At 41.4% G+C, this 19,636-nt stretch overlaps 2 protein-coding genes across 5 annotated transcripts in view; both read right to left on the bottom strand.

The window, feature by feature from the left end:
- Window positions 1-349: 349 nt before the first annotated feature.
- CTSK (cathepsin K) lies at window positions 350-11,851 on the bottom strand. Of its 2 annotated transcripts, XM_047085361.1 has the most exons (8): window positions 10,465-11,851; window positions 8,967-9,090; window positions 8,133-8,255; window positions 7,892-8,047; window positions 6,683-6,901; window positions 2,533-2,698; window positions 2,171-2,276; window positions 350-1,038 (listed from the first exon to the last, which is right to left on the bottom strand). In XM_047085361.1, the coding sequence occupies exons 2-8, from the start codon at window positions 9,087-9,089 to the stop codon at window positions 939-941; spliced, it is 993 nt and encodes a 330-aa protein (XP_046941317.1). In that variant the 5' UTR covers window position 9,090; window positions 10,465-11,851; the 3' UTR covers window positions 350-938. The 2 variants fall into 2 exon arrangements, with proteins under 2 accessions (XP_046941317.1, XP_046941316.1); XM_047085360.1 differs by having other exon boundaries at window positions 8,967-11,851.
- A 106-nt stretch (window positions 11,852-11,957) lies between these two features.
- Window positions 11,958-19,636, bottom strand: part of ARNT (aryl hydrocarbon receptor nuclear translocator) — a 76,066-nt gene continuing 68,387 nt past the window's right edge. The window contains exons 15-23 of one of the 3 annotated variants that reach the window (XM_047085357.1): window positions 18,210-18,320; window positions 17,940-18,012; window positions 17,674-17,797; window positions 17,395-17,497; window positions 16,864-17,011; window positions 15,473-15,635; window positions 14,708-14,874; window positions 13,897-13,996; window positions 11,958-13,740 (exon numbers count right to left, since the gene is read on the bottom strand). In XM_047085357.1, coding sequence (XP_046941313.1) covers window positions 13,907-13,996; window positions 14,708-14,874; window positions 15,473-15,635; window positions 16,864-17,011; window positions 17,395-17,497; window positions 17,674-17,797; window positions 17,940-18,012; window positions 18,210-18,320 — 979 coding nt within the window. In that variant the 3' untranslated portion in view covers window positions 11,958-13,740; window positions 13,897-13,906. The remainder of the gene's footprint in view (window positions 13,741-13,896; window positions 13,997-14,707; window positions 14,875-15,472; window positions 15,636-16,863; window positions 17,012-17,394; window positions 17,498-17,673; window positions 17,798-17,939; window positions 18,013-18,209; window positions 18,321-19,636) is intronic. The other 2 variants (XM_047085359.1, XM_047085358.1) reach the window with 2 other exon arrangements.

Here is a 19,636-nt window from a genome sequence, read left to right as displayed (position 1 = left end):
TGATGACAGCAAACGTTTAAGTTGTAGAACTTCAGAAAGAGCCTTAAGGTATTTTTCAAGACTCAGGTTCATGTGTCATTAACCTGGCTCCCTCACAGATAGAATTATATACTGAAATCTCCTTATATCCATGGAATTCCCAAAATTTACAAAGTCCTTAGTAGACAGTAAGCACTTCATAAATGTTGGCTGAAGAAATGAACAAATGAGTGAATTAGGATGAACTGTTTATGTGACAGTCACTCCAAGCAAACCGGGAGCACACCAAATATAAGGAATATGTGAGTTTTGGGGGGTTTTTTTGGTCACCTTTTTGTCTCCAGCACCTAGCACAGTATCTGCCACAAAATGAATATTTACTAAATAGGTATTTATTAAATTAGAGACAGATAAATACTTGGTTTACTTTAAAAATGCAAAGAAGGCATATTTCTAATATCACATAAACTTGTACCAAAGATTTATGAATATATTTATGAATTGGGGTGGAAAACATAGAAATTTCTACCTTCTGGATACAGAAGAAGTGAATTTGGAGACTGAGATGTCAGGTCACCTTAGTCCTCTAGATGGTTAAAGCAAACTAGTCCCTGTGAATAAGAATCTATCTAAAGATCTCTAGCCTCAGACTATTTGCACAGCATCAGCCCGACGACAACAGTCAGAGCAGGCTGTGGTCATATCTCTTAGCTGAGGAAGGTACACTTGTTAGGAAAATTGCTACTGTGGCCACAATGAAAAATAAAGGCCTTGGGTGGAGGGAGGGAAAGTAGTAGGAGTGTCACTCAAAGCACAAACAAACCGGGAAACTGATTGGACAATTTCTATATTGCTACATCTGCTTCAAGACAGGCACACCAACTCCCTTCCAAAGTACATCAGTATGTTGCACCATCGTAGAAGGAATGGAAAAGCAGGATGAGGTTGGCTGGCTGAAGTCACATCTTGGGGAAACTGGCCAGGTTGGCAATGCCACAAGCGTTGTTCTTATTCCGAGCCATGAGGATATAGCCTTTGTTTCCCCAGTTTTCTCCCCAGCTGTGGGATCAATGAAGGAAAATATTTAGTACCCTCAGTGTATTTATTCGTTAAAACACTTAACTGACTATTGAGCTAGGTACTAGTAGTATAAAAAATAAATAAAAGTTTTTACCTTTGAAGAGTTTAAAGTAAAGGAATAGAGAGAAGACATAATGCTATAGGCCTCAAAGGTATGAGAGATCGCTTGTGATCAAGGGATGAAGACCTAATGAAAGAGGTGGCATTTAAAGTAGGCCCAGGAGCCTCTGGATGGCTCAGTCAGTTAAGCGTCTGACTTCAGCTCAGGTCACGATCTCACGGTTCATGGGTTCAAGCCCCGTGTCAGGCTCTGTGCTGATAGCTGGGAGCTGTGAACTCCCCAGACTCTAGGACTCCTGCTCCCTGGAGGGCACCAAGGACAGCAAGTTTAGTTAGTGCTGCTGCCAGGCTAGTATTGGCCAGTGAGGAAAGGAAATGCATAATTCTCGTAAGTTTCCCCCCCAAAGTCACAAGGGGCTGAAGAGAAAAGGGGAGCTGAAATACCCTGTAGTTTTATTTCTTCCCAACAATAGGGAAGGAAACATTAAATGTTGCTGTTGTTGTTCTCATACCTACTTTCTGAAAAGTCTTTCTCTTCACATGCTTCAAAATGTTGGGCCACTTTTTATATGTGTTATCCTGAGTGTATATGTAAGGGCACAAAGTTGCACAGGAGGATATTAAACCTCTACTTGGTTCCCTACTGCTTTCAAACATGCTGATGATGGAAAGCTCCCTAAGAAATTGGTCATATTATAGAAAAAAGAAAGAAAAAACTACATAATTCCAGACCTCCTCCTGGTTTCCTGTGCTCCTGGATGTTCTGGTTAGTTAGGTCTGCCTGTCTGAGGGGGCCGTGAGATCACCAAAGGCAGATGTCCTGTTCACTTGTGTATGACTAAGCATCCCGCATGTGGAGCACCTGCCCGACACACACTGTATTACCGTCTGGCCATTAAATGTTAGAATTAATAGCCTCTAACTGGGAAGGGAGAACTAAAAAGTCTGAGACAACTTTCTCGAATGAGAGCAAGGAATGCTGGGAAGTTGGAGTCGAGGTTGAGCATTAACAGAGTGATTCAGTGACAAACTTAGTGTCCCCAATCAATACCTGTTTTTAATTATCCAGTGCTTGTTTCCTTTCTGGATCCCATATCCCACTGCCAAAACCGCATGGTTCAGATTATCGCTATTACAGTTTTCATCGTAGTACACACCTAGGAAACAAACTGTCGAGGTGAAGCTTTCTGCAGGCCAAGGATCCCCCCGAGGGGATCTAGGAGACCCTCTGCAAAATCCTGCCCAGCCAGGAGGACTGACGACAGAGATGCACGGTGGCAGCTATGTTTCCCTCCAGAAGACTCAGTCTAAATATGGAAACTAAGTACTCCAGATGCTCGGTGGCCTTCGAGGAGCTGCCGAGCCTGCATCACATGAGGTGGGTCATTGAGCTCTGAGGGAATAGCTCCTTACCTTTGCTGTAAAACTGGAAGGAGGTCAGGCTTGCATCAATGGCCACAGAGATGGGTCCCACTCGGGCCACTGCCCTCTTCAGGGCTTTCTCGTTCCCCTCAGGGATCTCTCTATACCCTCTGCACTTAGCTGCCTTGCCTGTTGGGTTGTACATACAACTTTCATCCTGGAAAAAACAAGGTTAAAATAGGACTAGGACAAAGCAACAGGCCAGAAACTGGTAAGTGAGAATCTCCACCAATGCTTTGATGTTGGTGAACTGACTGGGATGGCCGACTTAGAGTCTTTAGAGAGGGTCTGTCCTCTCCTTACCATTTTATTTTATTTTATTTTTTAACATTTATTTATTTTTGAGAGACAGAGCATGAGTGGGGGAGGTGCAGAGAGAGAGGGAGACACAGAATCCAAAGCAGGCTCCAGGCTCTGAGCTGTCAGCACAGAGCCTGATGCAGGGCTCGAACTCACAGACCGTGAGATCATGACCTGAGCTGAAGTCAGAAGCTCAACTGACTGAGCCACCCAGGCGCCCCTCCTTACCATTTTAGACAACTGTAAAAAAGAATATGAAAAGTGGATACCTTGCACATCCACAAAAATCAGCTCTAGGTTTTTTAAAGCATAAATGTGAAAGGAAACACTGTAAAACTTAAGAGAGAACATTTTTATTCCCTCAGGATAGAGAGAGAGATCTGAAATAAGTTGTTTTTAAAGGCACAAATCATCTTCTGGCCATGTAGTATGTGTGAACCTCAGAGGGCAGGGAGGGACCAGCTGCTGTGTGGGGAGGAGGCCAAGGCCAAGACCCAGCTGGGAGGAAGACCTGGGCCTTACACACATATACTGGGGGGGCTAGTGTGAGGCAGAGTTTTGGCTGGTGCTCTCATGAGAGACTTTGGTAAAACCACAAAACATGACACTAAAACATTTCGAGGAACTTGGCAATTTTGCCTGTGAATTTCTAACACTGTGCTTTGGAGGTCTAGTTAACAATGATATGTTTCACTGGCAAGCCACAGTTACAAAATCTAATGGCAACCCATGTCAACATGGTATATTCTTTTTGGCAATTCATTTTCCTCAGACTACCCTTTCAAAACCCTAAAACTGAATCTATGAGAACATATTATCAAATTATTAACAATAATGGCAGGATGTGATATGATATTCTAAGACCACAGTAGTCTCCTTTCTTAATTTCTCAGGATTCCCTTGTTCTCTGCCATATAATCCAAACCCCCAAGATTCAGAATATTAAAAATAGAATATGTGTCTTATATGGCAAATTCTTCATTTTAATTGATTATGAGACCAAAATCATTCCACGTTGCCCTCAAATACTAAAGAGATCATTTGAGGGGGCAGGCTAGCAGAAATTAGAAGTCAGATGCTCTTTCTTTAAAAATTTTTTTAAGTTTATTTGAGAATGACAAGAGAATGAGCGGGGGAGGGGCAGAACGAGAGAGACAGAGACAGAGAGAATCCCAAGTAGGCTCTACACTGTTAGCGCTGAGCCCAATGTGGGGCCTGAACTCACAAACATTGAGATCATGACCTGAGCCAAAACGAAGAGTCAGATACTTAACTAACTGAGCCATCCAGGTGCACCAAGAAGTCAGATGTTCTTTCTATTCCAAAAGAAGGTTTATTATATGATTTTCATTCATTCAAATTATTTCAACTCTCTGAGCTATTAAACTGCCTCTCAAAAAACTCGTTAATATAGTACCAAATAAATAAGGTATCAATGGATAATGATCGATTATTAGTTCTGATAGTATTTAATTTCTTTTTCTTTAATATAGTTATACAATCCTTTAAGTTGGCTGCCTGGGTTAATCAACATGGAAAAAATTGTAAACATAAGCCTGGTTTGGGGTGTTTTTGTTTTTGTTTTGTGTATACTCTTGGGATTTAACTTTTCGATATCAAGTGACAACAAAACTGTGTCAAAAGAGTATTTGAGAATTTAAAAAAGAGTATTTTGCCATGTTCGGGTTGTCTCACTAATTGGTCCGAAGTATTCAGAATTTAAAAGCCAATCTGCTAGGGCAGATTTAGTACGGTGTCCTCAAGTTAGCACCTTATAGTAAGTAGCAGCCCAAGTTCAAACATGGACTTGGGATCCAGGAGTTCTAAAAATTGTATACGGATGAAAGAATTTTTTTTTTTCAGGTACAACCTCTAATTTCTCTGCCTTATATACCTGACAGCTAAAAAACCACAGCATGGAATAGTAATGGGCTGAAATGTACAGATTAATGTACTGTTTTGATATGGCCAATGTCATGAAGATGTGTTGAAGTGAACATACTTGTTGAGTATCCAGTGAAATGGATTTGTTCAGTCATTCACATTAATGAGCATTTTATTGCAACAGACATCATTTCAGATGACTAAACACTAATGAATAAAATTCACTGCTACTGGATTTTTTAAAGGCACAAATTGCAGAGGAAAACAATCATTTTACTAGACTGAAATGAAGAACTTTTCAAAGTTGAAAGATATAAAGAGAATAAAGAGACAAATGTTCACCTACAACACACACAGTATTAGTATCTAGATTTCTTTTTAAAATTCCTAAAAATCAGGACACATGGCTGGCTCAGTCAGTTAAGTGTCTGACTCTTGGTTTTGGCTCAGGTCATGATCTCACAGTTCGTGTATTCGAACCAACCATTGGGCTCTGCAGCTGGCAGCACAGAGCCTGCTTGGGGTTCTCTCTCTTCCCTCCCTCTATCCCTCCCCTGCTCACACTGTCTCTGTCTCTCTCAAAAGAATAAATAAGTAAACTTTAAAAAAATTCCTAAAAATCAGTGATAAAGAGCAAAATAACCCAATAAAAATGTGCCAAAAATATAAACAGTCAATTCACTAAAGAAGAAAGGCAGATGGCTAGATAAACATACTGATGAAGATGGGACTCCAAGGGAATTCTTACATACTTCAGGTGGGAATATCAATGTTTCAAAATACCTTGGTAAACAATTTGTCATGACTTAGTCAAGTTGAAGACGCATGTATCCCAAGACTCAGACAATTCTGTTCCAAGGTATTATAAAGTTGTTGTTGTTGTTGTTGTTGTTTTAATGTTTATTTATTTATTTTTGAGAGAGAGAGAGCACAAAGAGGGGAGAGGCAGAGAGGGGGAGACACAGAATCGGAAGCAGGCTCCAGGCTCCGAGCTGTCAGCACAGAGCCCGATGCGGGGCTTGAACCCACGAATTGTGTGATCATGACCTGAGCTGGAGTCAGACGTTTAATTGACTGAGGCACCCAGGTGCCCCAAGGTATTATTATATTCTACTAAAGACATTTTTTGCACATTTGCACAGAAGATATGCTGAGCATGTTTGCAGATGAACAGATATGGTAGATCAATCTTGGTGCTGCTACATGACTAGTGCTATGAATTTGATCATCTGTTTTATCTCCTTCAGTGTCAATTTCCTCTGAAGTGAGGATAAGTCTACCTTACATGTCTGTTACAAAGATTAAATGAGAAAATGAACTAAGCACACGGTTTAGTACATAGTAGCCATCCTGATTACTCAAACTTGCTATCCCTGCTTCAAAGGCTCCTGTTGCAAAGGCCCTATGTTATATTATCTATCAACCCTATGTACATAAAAGCCCTTAGATTCTCTTCTTTTTAGATAAGAAAGGTCAGCAGACCTTCCTATTCCTAAAGGAGGAAGTGAGTTGAACCCTGAAGTTGCAACAAACATGAAGCAACTTATTTTTTCTCTCATTTTGTACATGTCAGTAGTTAACTTACATAATTTGCATAAACATTCCCCAAACCCACACTGAGATCATGCAAAATAAAGACATGCGATTTGGTAAATTAGCATGTGTGGGTTTGGGGAATCGGTGACGGGAGTAGAGGAGCTGAGTAACAGGTTGCAGAGGACCCCCCAGAAGTCCGTGGGGTCACCTGTGCTCTGTCTTCTCTAAGGCAAAGAGGTGGGTAGGGCTGTGGGGCCTAAGGCCCCCAAATCTCCAAAGCTATGGGACTCTCCTTGGCCTTCTATAGGTAATTATCCCATCAGGAAGGCAGGATAGGGGAACAGAAACCAAGATTTATGGGATTATCTCCAGCATAAAATACTGTGCTGGGGAAGGAGGAGCCATTACCGGGCAGTCTCACCTGTCCCACATACGGGTAGGCATCTTCAGAGTCAATGCCCCTGTTTTTCTGCACATACTGGAAGGCATTGGTCATGTAGCCCCCTCCGCAGCCATCATTCTCAGAAACACAATCCACAAGGTTCTGGGGACTCAGATTTAAGAGTTTGCCAGTTTTCTTCTTGAGCTGGCCCTCCAGGGCACCCACAGAGCTAAAAGCCCAACAGGAACCACACTGACCCTGAGGAGCATAACAGAAATTGTCAGTCACTGCTGTTCACACTTTTTGTTTCTTCCCTCTACACTGTCTGCTGGAGCCCCATATGTGTTACAAATTCCAACACACGTGTGTCCCCTTTTCTGTGAAGGCTTCCTATTTCCCTTCATTTAATATTTGCTGCATGGCTCTATTGCTATTGTTTCCACTGATAACTATTGCTACATTGTCACCATTAGCTGTAGAGGAGCAGGGCACTGACTTTGCAACCCAGAAGATATGTGACCTTGGGTAAGTTACTAAGCCTCTCTGTGCCTTAGTTCCTTATCTGTAAAATGTGGATAATAATGTACTTAATTATGGATTATGGAGATTTAAAAAGTTAATTCATGTAAAGGATTTATAAGTTTCTGACATACAACGTCTCAAAAAATGCCATAACTATTAGTATTTGTGCAGCTAGATTGTAGATTTTTCTTTCTTTCCTGTTCTATTTTTGAAGAATGAGGATTTCTGGAGGACATAGGGTATGTCTTGGTTATCTTGAATCTCCACTGGCTAGCACTACACTTGGTTGGTTCTGAAAAAGGTGTGTTTGTTGAATGAGTGTTAAATCAATTCTTCATCTGGCTGATAAAATGAGCATTGGGGTTGTGGGAAAACTGGCATTCTCTTGCTGGTAAGAATGTTAATATTGTAAAAAAATTTTTGGAAAGGATTCTCTGTGACCTAGCAATTACAATTTTAGGCTTTATTTTGTATTAATATTTGCACGTTTTCATAAACATACGCACAAGGGTGTTTACAGCAATGTGACTTGTAAAAAAGAAAAAACAGAAACAATATACATGTACAAAAATAGGTGATGACTTAAATAGAATAGGCTATATTCTCTGAGCAGTGGGACACATCCCTTAATTCCTTACCATCCTCCCAGTTCCCTCCTAGTTAAGAACAAAGACACAGAAATAGGTCATGCCAGCTTACATACCTACATAGGAGAAAGGAGGGTACCTGGTTTTTGACAGGAGTAACATATCCTTTCTTTCGATAATCAATGGAGTCTGGGGCTCTGCTCTCCCAGTCTGGGATATAGAGGGTGTCATTGCTGCGGGAACGAGAGGGGGGTACTTTGAGTCCAGTCATCTTCTGAACCACCTCTTCACTGGTCTGGGACAAAGAACAAAAAGGCCAGCCATAAGCAGGAAACTAAGGCAAACAGGGCAGGTAGGCCAGGAGCTGAGGTTCAACTCACCATGTCCCCCAAGTGGTTCATGGCCAGTTCATATGTGTGGACACCAAGAGAGGCCTCAAGATTATGGATGGAAATATGCTTCAAATTTTTTTCCCATATTAAACGCCGGGAGATTTCATCCACCTAAACAGAACATAGTCAGTACTGGCATGGACTATGTCCTACAAAGTTACATAAAAAATAGTGTGGAGGTTTTTAGGAAAAAAGATGAAATTTACAATCATACAGAGTTTACAGTCTAGTTGGGGAACTGACCATGGGATTATTAAGAGCATGCAAAAAAATGTAAACAAATACAAATAATAGAATGCAAAAGCTCTGGAGAGATGTGTAGAAAAACTGCTTATGGATTAATAGCATTAATCTGAGAAGTCTTCCCCAAAGAGAAATAGGAAGAAAAGGAAGGCTAGAACTTGAGGGAGGGTGAGTGGAAGAGGAGGAATGAAACTGTGTTAAAGAGTTCAAGAACAGGGGCGCCTGGGTGGCTCAGTCGGTTAAGCGTCCGACTTCAGCTCAGGTCGCGATCTCGCGGTCCGCGAGTTCGAGCCCCGCGTCGGGCTCTGGGGTGATGGCTCAGAGCCTGGAGCCTGCTTCCGATTCTGTGTCTCCCTCTCTCCCTGCCCCTCCCCCGTTCATGCTGTGTCTCTCTCTGTCTCAAAAATAAATAAACGTTAAAAAAAAAAATTAAAAAAAAAAAAAGAGTTCAAGAACAGGGGTGGGTTGGCTGGTTGGAGTGGTTAAGGTTTTTAGACTGAAGAAGGGAGTCTGGAAATTAGGAATAGACATCTCGAGTGCTGGCTCCCTGACCACACTTCCCTCCAGGTCCCCAGGCACCTTGTTGTTATACTGCTTCCCATAGGTCTTCTTCCATAGCTCCCATTGTGTGTCCAGTATCGCCTCAGGATATAGACCAAAGGTCGCTGTGGGCAGCAGCAGTAGAATCTTGAGTCCCCACATCCTGGGAAAGGGGATAATTAGGGGAAGTTCTGTGTGCCAAGGGGTTCACAGCCTGGCTTGGGATGAGGAAACAGCTGGAGCCATATTCCCAGACAGCTGGTTCTTAACCTTTGGGAGTCACAGACTTCTTTGAGAAGCTAATAAAATTTCACAGTCCATCACAGTCCCACTCATCCGAAAAATGCATGCACACACAATTCTGGGAAATTCCTGAACCAAAGAGAAGAACCTCTTCCTTGGGACCATGAGACAAAAGAAAAGAATTTATAAGGAAGGGATACAAAGAACTGAGAGTGACCTGTGCATGATAAAACGATAGGAAGGGTCTGGGTTTGGACCGAGTGCTGATACATCTGACTCCAAACATTTTGACCTAGGGAGACACACACCCAGAACTGGGGTAGAAAATGGACAATCAGAATGGACTAAGCACCTGCCTCCTCTAATGTCCCCAGCAGACTTGGAGACAGACGAGGTTGGAGGGGGGTTGGAGAATACACAAAGGAGAAATTTCCAGCTAAATCTTGCTGCCTATTTATTTCTTCAAGGCATTATTCACTCCCTTGCCTAAATTCTGATACTTTTTCAGATCTTGCCAGGAGAGGACAAGGAAGTATTTCCTATTGTTTTTGAGATGTTTACTATCTCCTTGGTTATGTATTTCTTCCTCCTTTCTCTTCCTGCTCCCTCCTCAGGCAGGAAACTGTCCTAATCTCAACCAGATGCTATGGGAAGGAGGTTTTCTTTCTTCTTCCTGACAGCAAAAAACCTCTCTGACTGCCTCACAGGACAAAAAGCTTCACAACCAAAGTTTGTCAGAAAAATGTAAGACCCAAAAGCAGTGTTCTATGATCATTAAATTCACAGCTTTTCAGAAGTTTATTCTAGCTTCACTCATTTCTTGCAGCAGCTTGCTTAATTCCATGTTCTCCATTTTAAGAATTTACAGTCTGAAGTAAATTTTTGAATTTAGACTAATTTTTGTGCAATCTTTGCAGACTGGCAAAACACTCTAAGATATTTAATATCTGCAGTGTTAAGGGCTTTGAAATGAAGCAGAAAAGTGCCTCTGGGCACCATTCCTCCTCCCTGCTCTTTTGGTACCTTTTGCTAAAACCGCAAACCCTAAAGGGAGAGGCCACTCCTTGAGGGATAGGTGAAGGATTCCCTATATCCTAGGGTTTCACTAACAACCATGTATACATACATATAAAGCACAGAAGGAATCCTAAAAATTTCCAGCAAATTTTATTTGGCCAGGAAATGACTGAAGGGCATATTGTTGTTTTCACCCACACAACTACAAATTTCACCATGATCATCCCTAATACCCCTAAAATGGGCAAAGGAAGGAATGAGAAGTAGAAAATTTTACCTGCTGATGGGGTTCTGTGCTCCGGGCTCCTTTCGACGGGGAAGTGTGGATAATGTGGGCGGATGACTAGGGGTGCTGGATTTATTCCATTAGGATTGCGGAAGTCAGTTCCAGCTGTTGGCTGGAAAATTTGAATAGGGGAGGGAGGCGGGGAAAGAAATGCTGAGAGAAGCAGGGTCGGAGAGGGAAGGAAGCAGTGGATTTGCAGTGTTTTTGTGTGCATGTCAAGTGTGTGCACCAAAGTGGAAAGTTGCTGGGTAGTTTCTCATGACTGTCTTTGAGGGCAAAAAGACTTCCATACACATTTATTCAAGCTGGGGCTTACCTTCACTTTGATGGTTAATAGGACACAGCCCTGATCTTCTCCATCTTTCTTTATTACATAGTATTTATGGTATTAGGGACTACATCTTTTCCTGCCCTTTTCCTGTTACCTCTCCAACTTCGAAACCTCAGTTTTCAAATTTCTGTCTGACCTGAGGGTCAGACATCCAGCAAGAATGAGGGAATAAACATGAAAGACTAGAAAAGAGTGTAATGGAAACCACAGGCTCAAAAATCATTTGTATGTTATAAGTTTGTTGGCTAAAAGTTGTCAATACCTCTTCCAGCCTAATACGGTTTTCCTGAGGAAGGATATGCCCAGAACACCCAGATGAAGCTGGTTCTGAAAGTAACCCAAACCAGCCCTCCTCGTTATTAATGACAGCACTTGAATCAGTGCACAGCACTGACAAACTCACATGTGACTTCTTTGTTGCTAAAACTTTCAGATGGTAGGATGCCTGAACATTATGTTTCAATTATTAAAATCCCCAATCCAGGACCAGTCATATGAGCTTCTCCAAATGATTCCCCCAACATCCAGGCATGTGACAGATCATAAGAGTCTAGTTCAGTCCCTAAGCCACATCCCCAAATTCCATTTTCTTCCATAAACAGAGGCGGAGGAAGAGGAAAAGATGGTTCTTGGAACAGAAAATACATAGGATAGATTCAGTTTCTAGCTGGATTGCATATAGACCCTCAAGAACACAGGTTTATTCCTGTAAGTTTTAAGATTTGGTAATGAACCACATGATCCTAGAGGGAAACCAAGTCCAGACCTGCATAGTTTAAATTTCCCCATCCCTAATTCCTTTTATTCCAGGAGAGCAAGAGATACTTGGGGAAGGAATCTGATGTGCCATACCGGTCTCAAGTCTCATCTTTGTCTGCTCTGAAGGACATGGGCAATTTCCCAACCCCCATCTCATGGTCAGATGTCCCTGATGATTTTACTCAGTGAGTCAGGATCAGGAGGACAACTAAGGAGTGCTGAGTGATCAGAGGCCTTATGATTTCTGAATCCTGAAATTATAGATACACTGTGCTTTATGTTTGCATATTTGGAGCTCAAGCTATGGATTCAACTAGTTGTGGGTGGGTATTTGTTGTTCACAAGCTGGAAAAGAATAATAAAGCCGCAATCAAGATCACACAACACAAGAACGTTTACAAAAGGAAAAAATATTTTGTTTTAAAATCTTTGCTACATGTCATTATTTTTGCCACTGTAAAGCTCAGCACAGATGCCAGCAGTACAGAAATGGCCAACAAGAAAAAAAAAAAAAACAATCAAAAATAAAACCCTGAAGGAAAAGCAGAAACAAAACCCCCAGAGCATCTTCTCCCTCCCCTCTCCTTCCCCAAAAGCCCTATAATAACTGTACAATATTATAGTCCTGATCACATTTAAAAACAATTATTAAAAACAAGGATTCCATTGGAAACTCAACTTTTTGGCTTGTTAAACTGTGATATAAATATATATGTATACGGTATGTGTGCACATAGAATAAAAAAATAAACTGTCTCCTTTTCAACTCCACTACCTGGCACCAGACTGGAGACAAAAGGGAGAGAAACCCAGTAATGATGTTCTCTCAGCCTCTCTAAGGCCATCTATGCCCCTCAGTCTCCTATGGCTACGTTTAATATGTCTTCTCCTTATTAATTCAGTCTTGCACTTAAGTTACTGGCCTGAGCCAATAAAAAAAAAAAAAGTGGCTGATACACATGACTGTTACCTGAGGAAGGTACAGAGAGAGTAGTAACCTGTATCTGCATTTATATGGCTATAGTTAACTCTGTGACCCTGTTAGAATGGGAGTCCAGGCCCCATCTATCACATGGATTCATACTCTTGTATCATAGCAAAATCCAATCTTAAGATTGGAGGGAGCAAAGAGGAAGAACTATAGGTCCAAAACAGACCCAAGTCTCAGTTTCTAGTCAGACTGAACTGGGAATGGGATGAAGGAGGCTACTTTGCAAGACATGGTATTTGGTTTAAACTCCAGCAGTGAAGATTTCCCTGGGACTGCTAATCCAAGAAGTTGAGTTTCCATGCAGAAATAACCTCTACAGAACACACATCATATGTGATTCTGACAGAAAAATGCAGCAAGTATGGCCAAGTATGGGGCTTTTAAAAGGGGGTTATCTTCCCACCCTAAACATCTGTAATGTTTCCAGATCTACTACTCTATAAGGTGAGAGCACCAAAAGCGGGAATGACCCAGCTTTACTACTAAATGTGTTCAATGAGAGACCAACCACATCAAAAGACTTTATATATCTGCTTACAGTTGCATATTGGCCGGGCATAGATGTAAGTGCAGCAAAGACATTTATTTAAATACTCTTTGGCTGCAATACTAAGTGGAAAATACCTAGAAGATTAACTCCTTAGGACTCTTTGAAAATTACATGGAAAAACAAAGATAAAATCTGAGACAAATTTTGCATAACTCCCTAATAGGGAGAAACAGACACAGAAACACACATGTGCACACACGTACCGCGTACACACGTGTGCGCACACGCATACGCGTGTGTGCGCATGCCACACACACACACACACACACACACACACACACACTCTCTTTCCTTCTCCCTCTCTCACTTCCTCACTCACCAGGCAGCAGAAAGAGCCTATGCTCACTTCCTAAAGCCATACAGGTAATATGTAACCTACCATGTTTCATGGTCCTCAGATATGAGGACATTTCTCCTCCCCCTAACCTTATTCAGAATTTCTTTCCAAAAACAAGCCACAGTATCCAAGGCAAATAGTGGATGAATGGATGTCAGGTTCTCTAACCTGCCTATTGACCCTAGCACAAATCATTTCTGCATAAATCTCTGGTCAGGAGGTGTAAGGAAAGGCATTCTTAACTTCACCCAGCCTCAGTTTTTCAAAGATCCCCAAAGCCTTCACGATTCACCCCATTTCTTCTCAGAGGCAGGAAGGCAAGGAAAGGCCAGAAGGGGAAGGGGCACACATTAGGGGTGAGGGAAGGGAAGGGAGAGGGACTTTTATTCTCTTTACAGAAAGATTTGCTTTTTAAAAACAAACTGTGACTTTCCTCCCCCACCCCTTATCCTCACCCCAATAGTTCTATTCTGAAAAGGAGGGAAACATAGTTAGGTCAGGAAATTCTTCGTTGTTGTAGCTGTTGCTCTGGTCTCCCAGCATGGACAGCATCTCCTAATAAGAGAAAAAAACAAGTCTGGGTCACACACCTTAATAATCCCTTACATGTACTGAGCTTCTTCCCAACTTCTCCTAAAGCAACGCCCCTGGCCCCACAGTGTCTGTGGGGCTGAACACCCTGAGCCTTCCCTACTCCCAGCAACTCTCAGACTCCTTTATGACAACTTTGTTTCCTAGTCCCTTCTCTGGCTTCTTCCTACAGTTCCACGTTTTCCTTCTTTTCTAGTCCTCCCATATTTTCAAAAGGAGAAAAATCTGCTTGCCACATTTCACATAACCCCCTATGCACATATATGGAGTATCTCTGATCCTATTTGTTTTCCACCAAAACCTGCTTTGCCTCTTTCAACCTCTGTCTTAAACACCTCTTCCTTTGTCCCAAGATTACTCCAATTGCTCTTGCAGTCCCCTCATGACTTAGGTAAATGGGTCTTTAGAGCTATAATCAGTATGTTTACACTCAAGCTACTGTGCAGTGGGGATGTGGCTCTCCTGGAATGGCTAAAATGACTTCCTTAAACATCTTCGCATCACTAACGATGTGCATCACACAGTAAGTTCCAGTTAATGACATTTACCTCTACACGTCCCCACTCTGTTTTCTCCTAGGTACTCCCAAACACCTCAATCCATGCTTCCTTCTCTGTCTCTGCTCTCTGTTTCTCTTCCAGTTTCTAACTTTCTGAAGTCTTTTCACCCTCTCACCTGGAAGACCTCAGGCTGGCCAGGTTGCTGTGCTGATGGCTGTTGAACATGTTGCTCGCTAGAACTCGAGCGATGATGAGGCTGCTGGCCCTGCCACTGTGGCCAGACACTTACACCCTCTGCTGTCCGTGTCTGGAATTGTCCTGTAGTCTGTCCAGTCTCAGGAGCTAGAAATACAGCAAAGAAGGACAAACAACTTTAAGCTACTAATTCCACTGGAGAGGAGAAACTATCAATGCCTCTTTTATTTTAAACCCAGCACCAGATTAATTTTTCTTCTCTGGGTAGCCTTTCCCAAGAGTCTTTTGATCATTTAGATTAAATTTGCATACTATTTAATGTATAATAACTTACGAACTTTTTAATACACGATAAAGTCTTTTTCATGGGGGTATGTTTTAAATTCCAAATGGACCATCACCTGATTTCCCCATAATGAGGTTAGTGCATCCAGGACACAAGAAACTTTGAACCACCAAATTCTTTCTCTTTAGTAGTGTGATTTTCCTGTTACCCTCCTTTCTTTGTTATTATTGTTGTTACTGTTGTTTTGAGACAGAGAGAGACAGGGAGAGTGTGCAAGTGGGGGAGGCAGAGAGAGAGGGAGAGAGAGAGAATCCCAAGCAGGCTCTGTGCCCAGCACAGAGCCCCACGCGGCATCATCTCACAACAGTGAGATCATGATCTGAGCGGAAATCAAGAGTCAGATGCTTAACCGACTGAGCCGCCCAGGCACCCCTGCCCTCCTTTCTAATCTGAACTCACCAAAGTTGGATCCACGATTGGTGAGACTAGGGTAGGCAGCAGCACCAGGTGACGCAGTTGAAGCACCAGGGAGGGACATGGGGCTGAAGGAGGACGGAGTCTGAAAGCTGCCCACACCAAACTGGGAAGAACGAGTCTTGGCTGTAGCCTGAGTAGCCACCTGCTGAAAGAGAGAAACGTTATTGTGCATGCCATTCCTATGAGTCAACCCTCTGTCAATCACTGGATTTCTTCTGAGCCAAGCTCATCATTTATTTTTTACTCTATACTTCTTCTTATGTATGTATGTATCTATAATTTACACCCAAGTTAGTTAGCATAGAGTTCAATAATGTTTTCAGGAGTATATTCCAGTGATTCATCCCCTAGGTACAACACCCAGTGCCCATCCCAACAATTGTCTTCCTTAATGCCCCTTACCCATTTAGGCCATCCCCCCACCGACAGCCCCTCCAGAACCTTCAGTTTGTTCTCTGTATTTAAGAGTCACTCTATATTTCTTCCAATTAATGCCAATCTCCTATGACAAAGTACAAAACAAAAACAACAACAACAACAACAAAAACCACAAAGAACTATGGGACTAATAAACTATACATTCAGAGTTGTGAGAATTTTTTCCAGTTATTTTCTTACACACTTTTTTATGCATTTGAGATCATACTTAATACAATAATTTTGTAGTATGCTTTTTGGTTGGGGATTTTTTATTTAAAATATTACTGTGTTGGGGTGCCTGGGTGGCTCAGTTGGTTAAGCATCCAACTCTGATTTCGGCTCAGGTCACGATCATGCAGTTCATGAGTTTGAGACCCATGTCAGGCTCTCCGCTGACAGTGTGGAGCCTGCTTGGGATCCTCTCTCTCTCTCTCTCTCTCTCTCTGCCCCTCCCCCACTGGCATGCATATGCTCTCTCAAAATAATAAACTTAAAAAATTACTGTGCTATATAAGCATACATGAATATATGAAACAGCAGTAGCTTTAATCTTAACATATATATGTTATATAAGGTTTTTCAACACATTTTTTTGGTAAATAGACATCATTGCGTGTAAATTAGTAGTTTTCTCCTTTGCTCCTGTACTTTGTAGTACTAACCAAAATGGAAACTCAGAATTGATTCCAAAACAAATATGTAAATGAAACCTGTTTAACATGTTCTTCTATATGAGCAATTCTGATTTAAAGTGAATATGTGAAAACCACAAACTCTGATATTTGGGGATTATCTATTATTTTAATTATTTAGCTACTCCCAACAAAAAGAAAAATTGGAAGGTAGGGGCTGGGAAGAAGATTTCTAAGACAGATGACAATAATTTTACATATGGAAAAAAAACCAAACAAATAAACAAAAACTAGTACATAGGGGACAGACAGACACTTTACCTGGGCAGAGAAGCCTGGGCGGGTGCTAGGGGTCCAAGTTGGGGCTGCTCCTTGGGGTGGGTTGGAGTGGCGGGAAATCTGGGCCAACATCTGCCCTGCAGAAGCTGATGGCTGGACGATGGTTACAGGAGAGGCCAGACCACTATTTCTAGGAATGAACACATAGTGCAGTAAAAGATTAAAAGGATGGGTTTACCACAAAATCTAGGTATCACAAGACAATCTAGTACTATCCCTAGATCCCCTTGACTTCTCTGGGATTAAGGAATTCTTAATAACAGAATTTGAAAAAGATGAGAAAACTGACAGTCACACACTGATCTGGACACAGAGAGATGGAACCTATAACATAGCAACAGGACAGGTGCAAAGAAATAGGAGGAAGAAAAGCCAGCTTGCCTTGTCTTAAGCCCTACAAGTTCCACTGCTTTGTCTGAAATAACCAGAGAAAGCTAGGGAAGAACAAAACTTGGATTCAGCAACTGAATGCCTCAGTTGCCCCCTAAAGCAGCACATACATAAAGGGCTCACCTGAAATTCTCTGCCGGCCGGGGGGTAGGAGGGAATGTGTTGCCCTGTGAGAATAGCTGTTGGGTAGCAGGGACAGTGCTGGAGGAGATGCCTTTACTCTGATCTGTGGACCAAAAGGAGCAGGGGGAGGGCCAGTCAAGGGGCTGTAGTACATTAGTCCAGCAAGTTCCTATTTACTCACGAGGTATTATGATTAAGTAGAAAGATGTTGGGCAGTAGTAGGCACATCAGTAAGTGATCTAAATGAGAATTTAAGAGGAGAATGAGGAAGAAACATACCTGCATTGATGTTAGAGTAGATTTCTGAAAATCTTGGATCTCTATCCTGGGCAAACAGACTATCTGACTTCTCAAGGGGCTTACTGTGTTCTGGCCCTGTGGTTGTTACAGGCTGAACAGAAACCTGTGGGATACGATGATAAAAACAACCATGAAAAATGTAACATGACAATTCAATAACCGTAACATTCACATACACTCTAACTGGCACTAGGGGACATTTCCTAAGGAAATGCTCATGCCTCTTCAAAAAAAGACACACTTACCTGGGAATGATTGTAGCCAGCCAGTCCATCTCTTCCTGATACCACATCCAATTCTGTTTGCTGTTGCTGCTGCCTATATGTTTAAAGGCCAGGAAGAAGAGAAAGATTTTTTTTTTTTTTTTTAAATAAATCTGGGGAAAAAATCTCCCCTGGCCAGCAGAGAATTTCAGGTAAGTCCCTGAAAGCAAACAAACAAACAAACAAACAAATGGGACTGCAGATACCCACTACCCAGGCTCATCAATAAAGAATTCTTCCACCATTTCTCACCTGGATGCCAACTGCCCTGAGCCCATCTCCAAGGGTAAATTAGCTGTGGGACCTAGCTGTGGTCTCTGGATTGTGTTGGACAGTGTAGGCCTTGGTTCCTGGCTGGAGTTCCTGGGAAAATGGGAGAGCAGACAGAACAGAGGGGAATAAAAGGGTCAGGCACTGTTTAAGCTATATACATTTACTTATAGGTGAGGCAATAACTAATAAATTCCACTTAGAAGTCTAATCCTTTAAATAACCTGTGACTTCAGATTCAGCAAATACTTCATACCATGGACAACAAGGTACAAATAAAAACTGTGTCCCATGGCACAATGGTTTATCCTGTTTGGGTTTGAACTCCTTCTAGGTATACAATACCTAGTTGGTATACATGTGTATATCCGTACACTGTGTTTTTAAAAAGCATAAGTAAAAAAACTGACAATACATACACAAACATCAACAAAGGCTCTTTTGGGGGAAGCCTGGCTAGCTAAGTCAGTAAAGCATGAGACTCCATCTCAGCGCTAGGAGTTCAAGCCCCACAGTGGGCACAGAGTCTACTAAATAAATAAATAAATAAATAAATAAATAAATAAATAAATACCATAAAGAGTCTTTTTGGATAGTGAGAAAAATTTCCCCTCTCTTTATAAGTTTTCCATACTTTCCAAATTTTATGTAAAAGTATTTATTTTAAAAATATTAAGAATTAATTAAAATAAATAGTGGTGGGGAAAACAGTGTGTAAAAATGAGGAACACCATTATTTCCAGAAACAAGTTCTTAAAAGGACTGAAAATTTTCTAAATTTAAACAAAATGGAGACACAAAACAACGGTTGTTCTGTAATATAAAGATGCAAAAACAGAAAGAAAATTACAGTGAACATGACCATATATCCGAGTCCTGAGTAAATAGAAATTTCTAACTCAATCCACTCTGTTATACTAATTAGAAAAGAATATTAAAAGACCTAAAATTAGAAGAACACAGACTCAGCATTGTCACAAGGTATTTGATAATTATTTCTAAGCATATCTTCAAGAGCTAAGCTCAAGGGCAATTCTATATAGCTAGACTAAGTGGAAAAGTAGTAACCTGACAACTGACATCCACTTATAATAAAAAAGATAGTAAGAATGTGGAGAAACTGGAATCCTCATTAAATTGCTGATGGAAATGTAAAAGGGTACTGAAGCTTTGGAAAACAGTTTGGCAATTCCTCAAAAAATTAAACACAGAGTTACCAAGTAACCCAGCAGTTCTACTCTTAGGTATACACCCAAGAGAATAAAAACATCCACATAAAGACTGGTACATAAATGTTCATAGCCATGTTCCAAATAGCCAAAAAGTAGAAATAACCCAATGACCATCAACTAATGAATGGATAAACAAAATGTATCCCCATATAAAGGAATATTATTTGGCAATAAAAA

This window comes from Lynx rufus, unplaced genomic scaffold (genome assembly GCF_022079265.1).
Source record: "Lynx rufus isolate CCGP_SWC_20201006 ecotype Redwood Valley unplaced genomic scaffold, mLynRuf1.p SCAF_2, whole genome shotgun sequence".
NCBI classification, from domain to species: Eukaryota; Metazoa; Chordata; class Mammalia; order Carnivora; family Felidae; genus Lynx; species Lynx rufus.
This window is presented reverse-complemented; position numbering and strand designations above follow the sequence as displayed.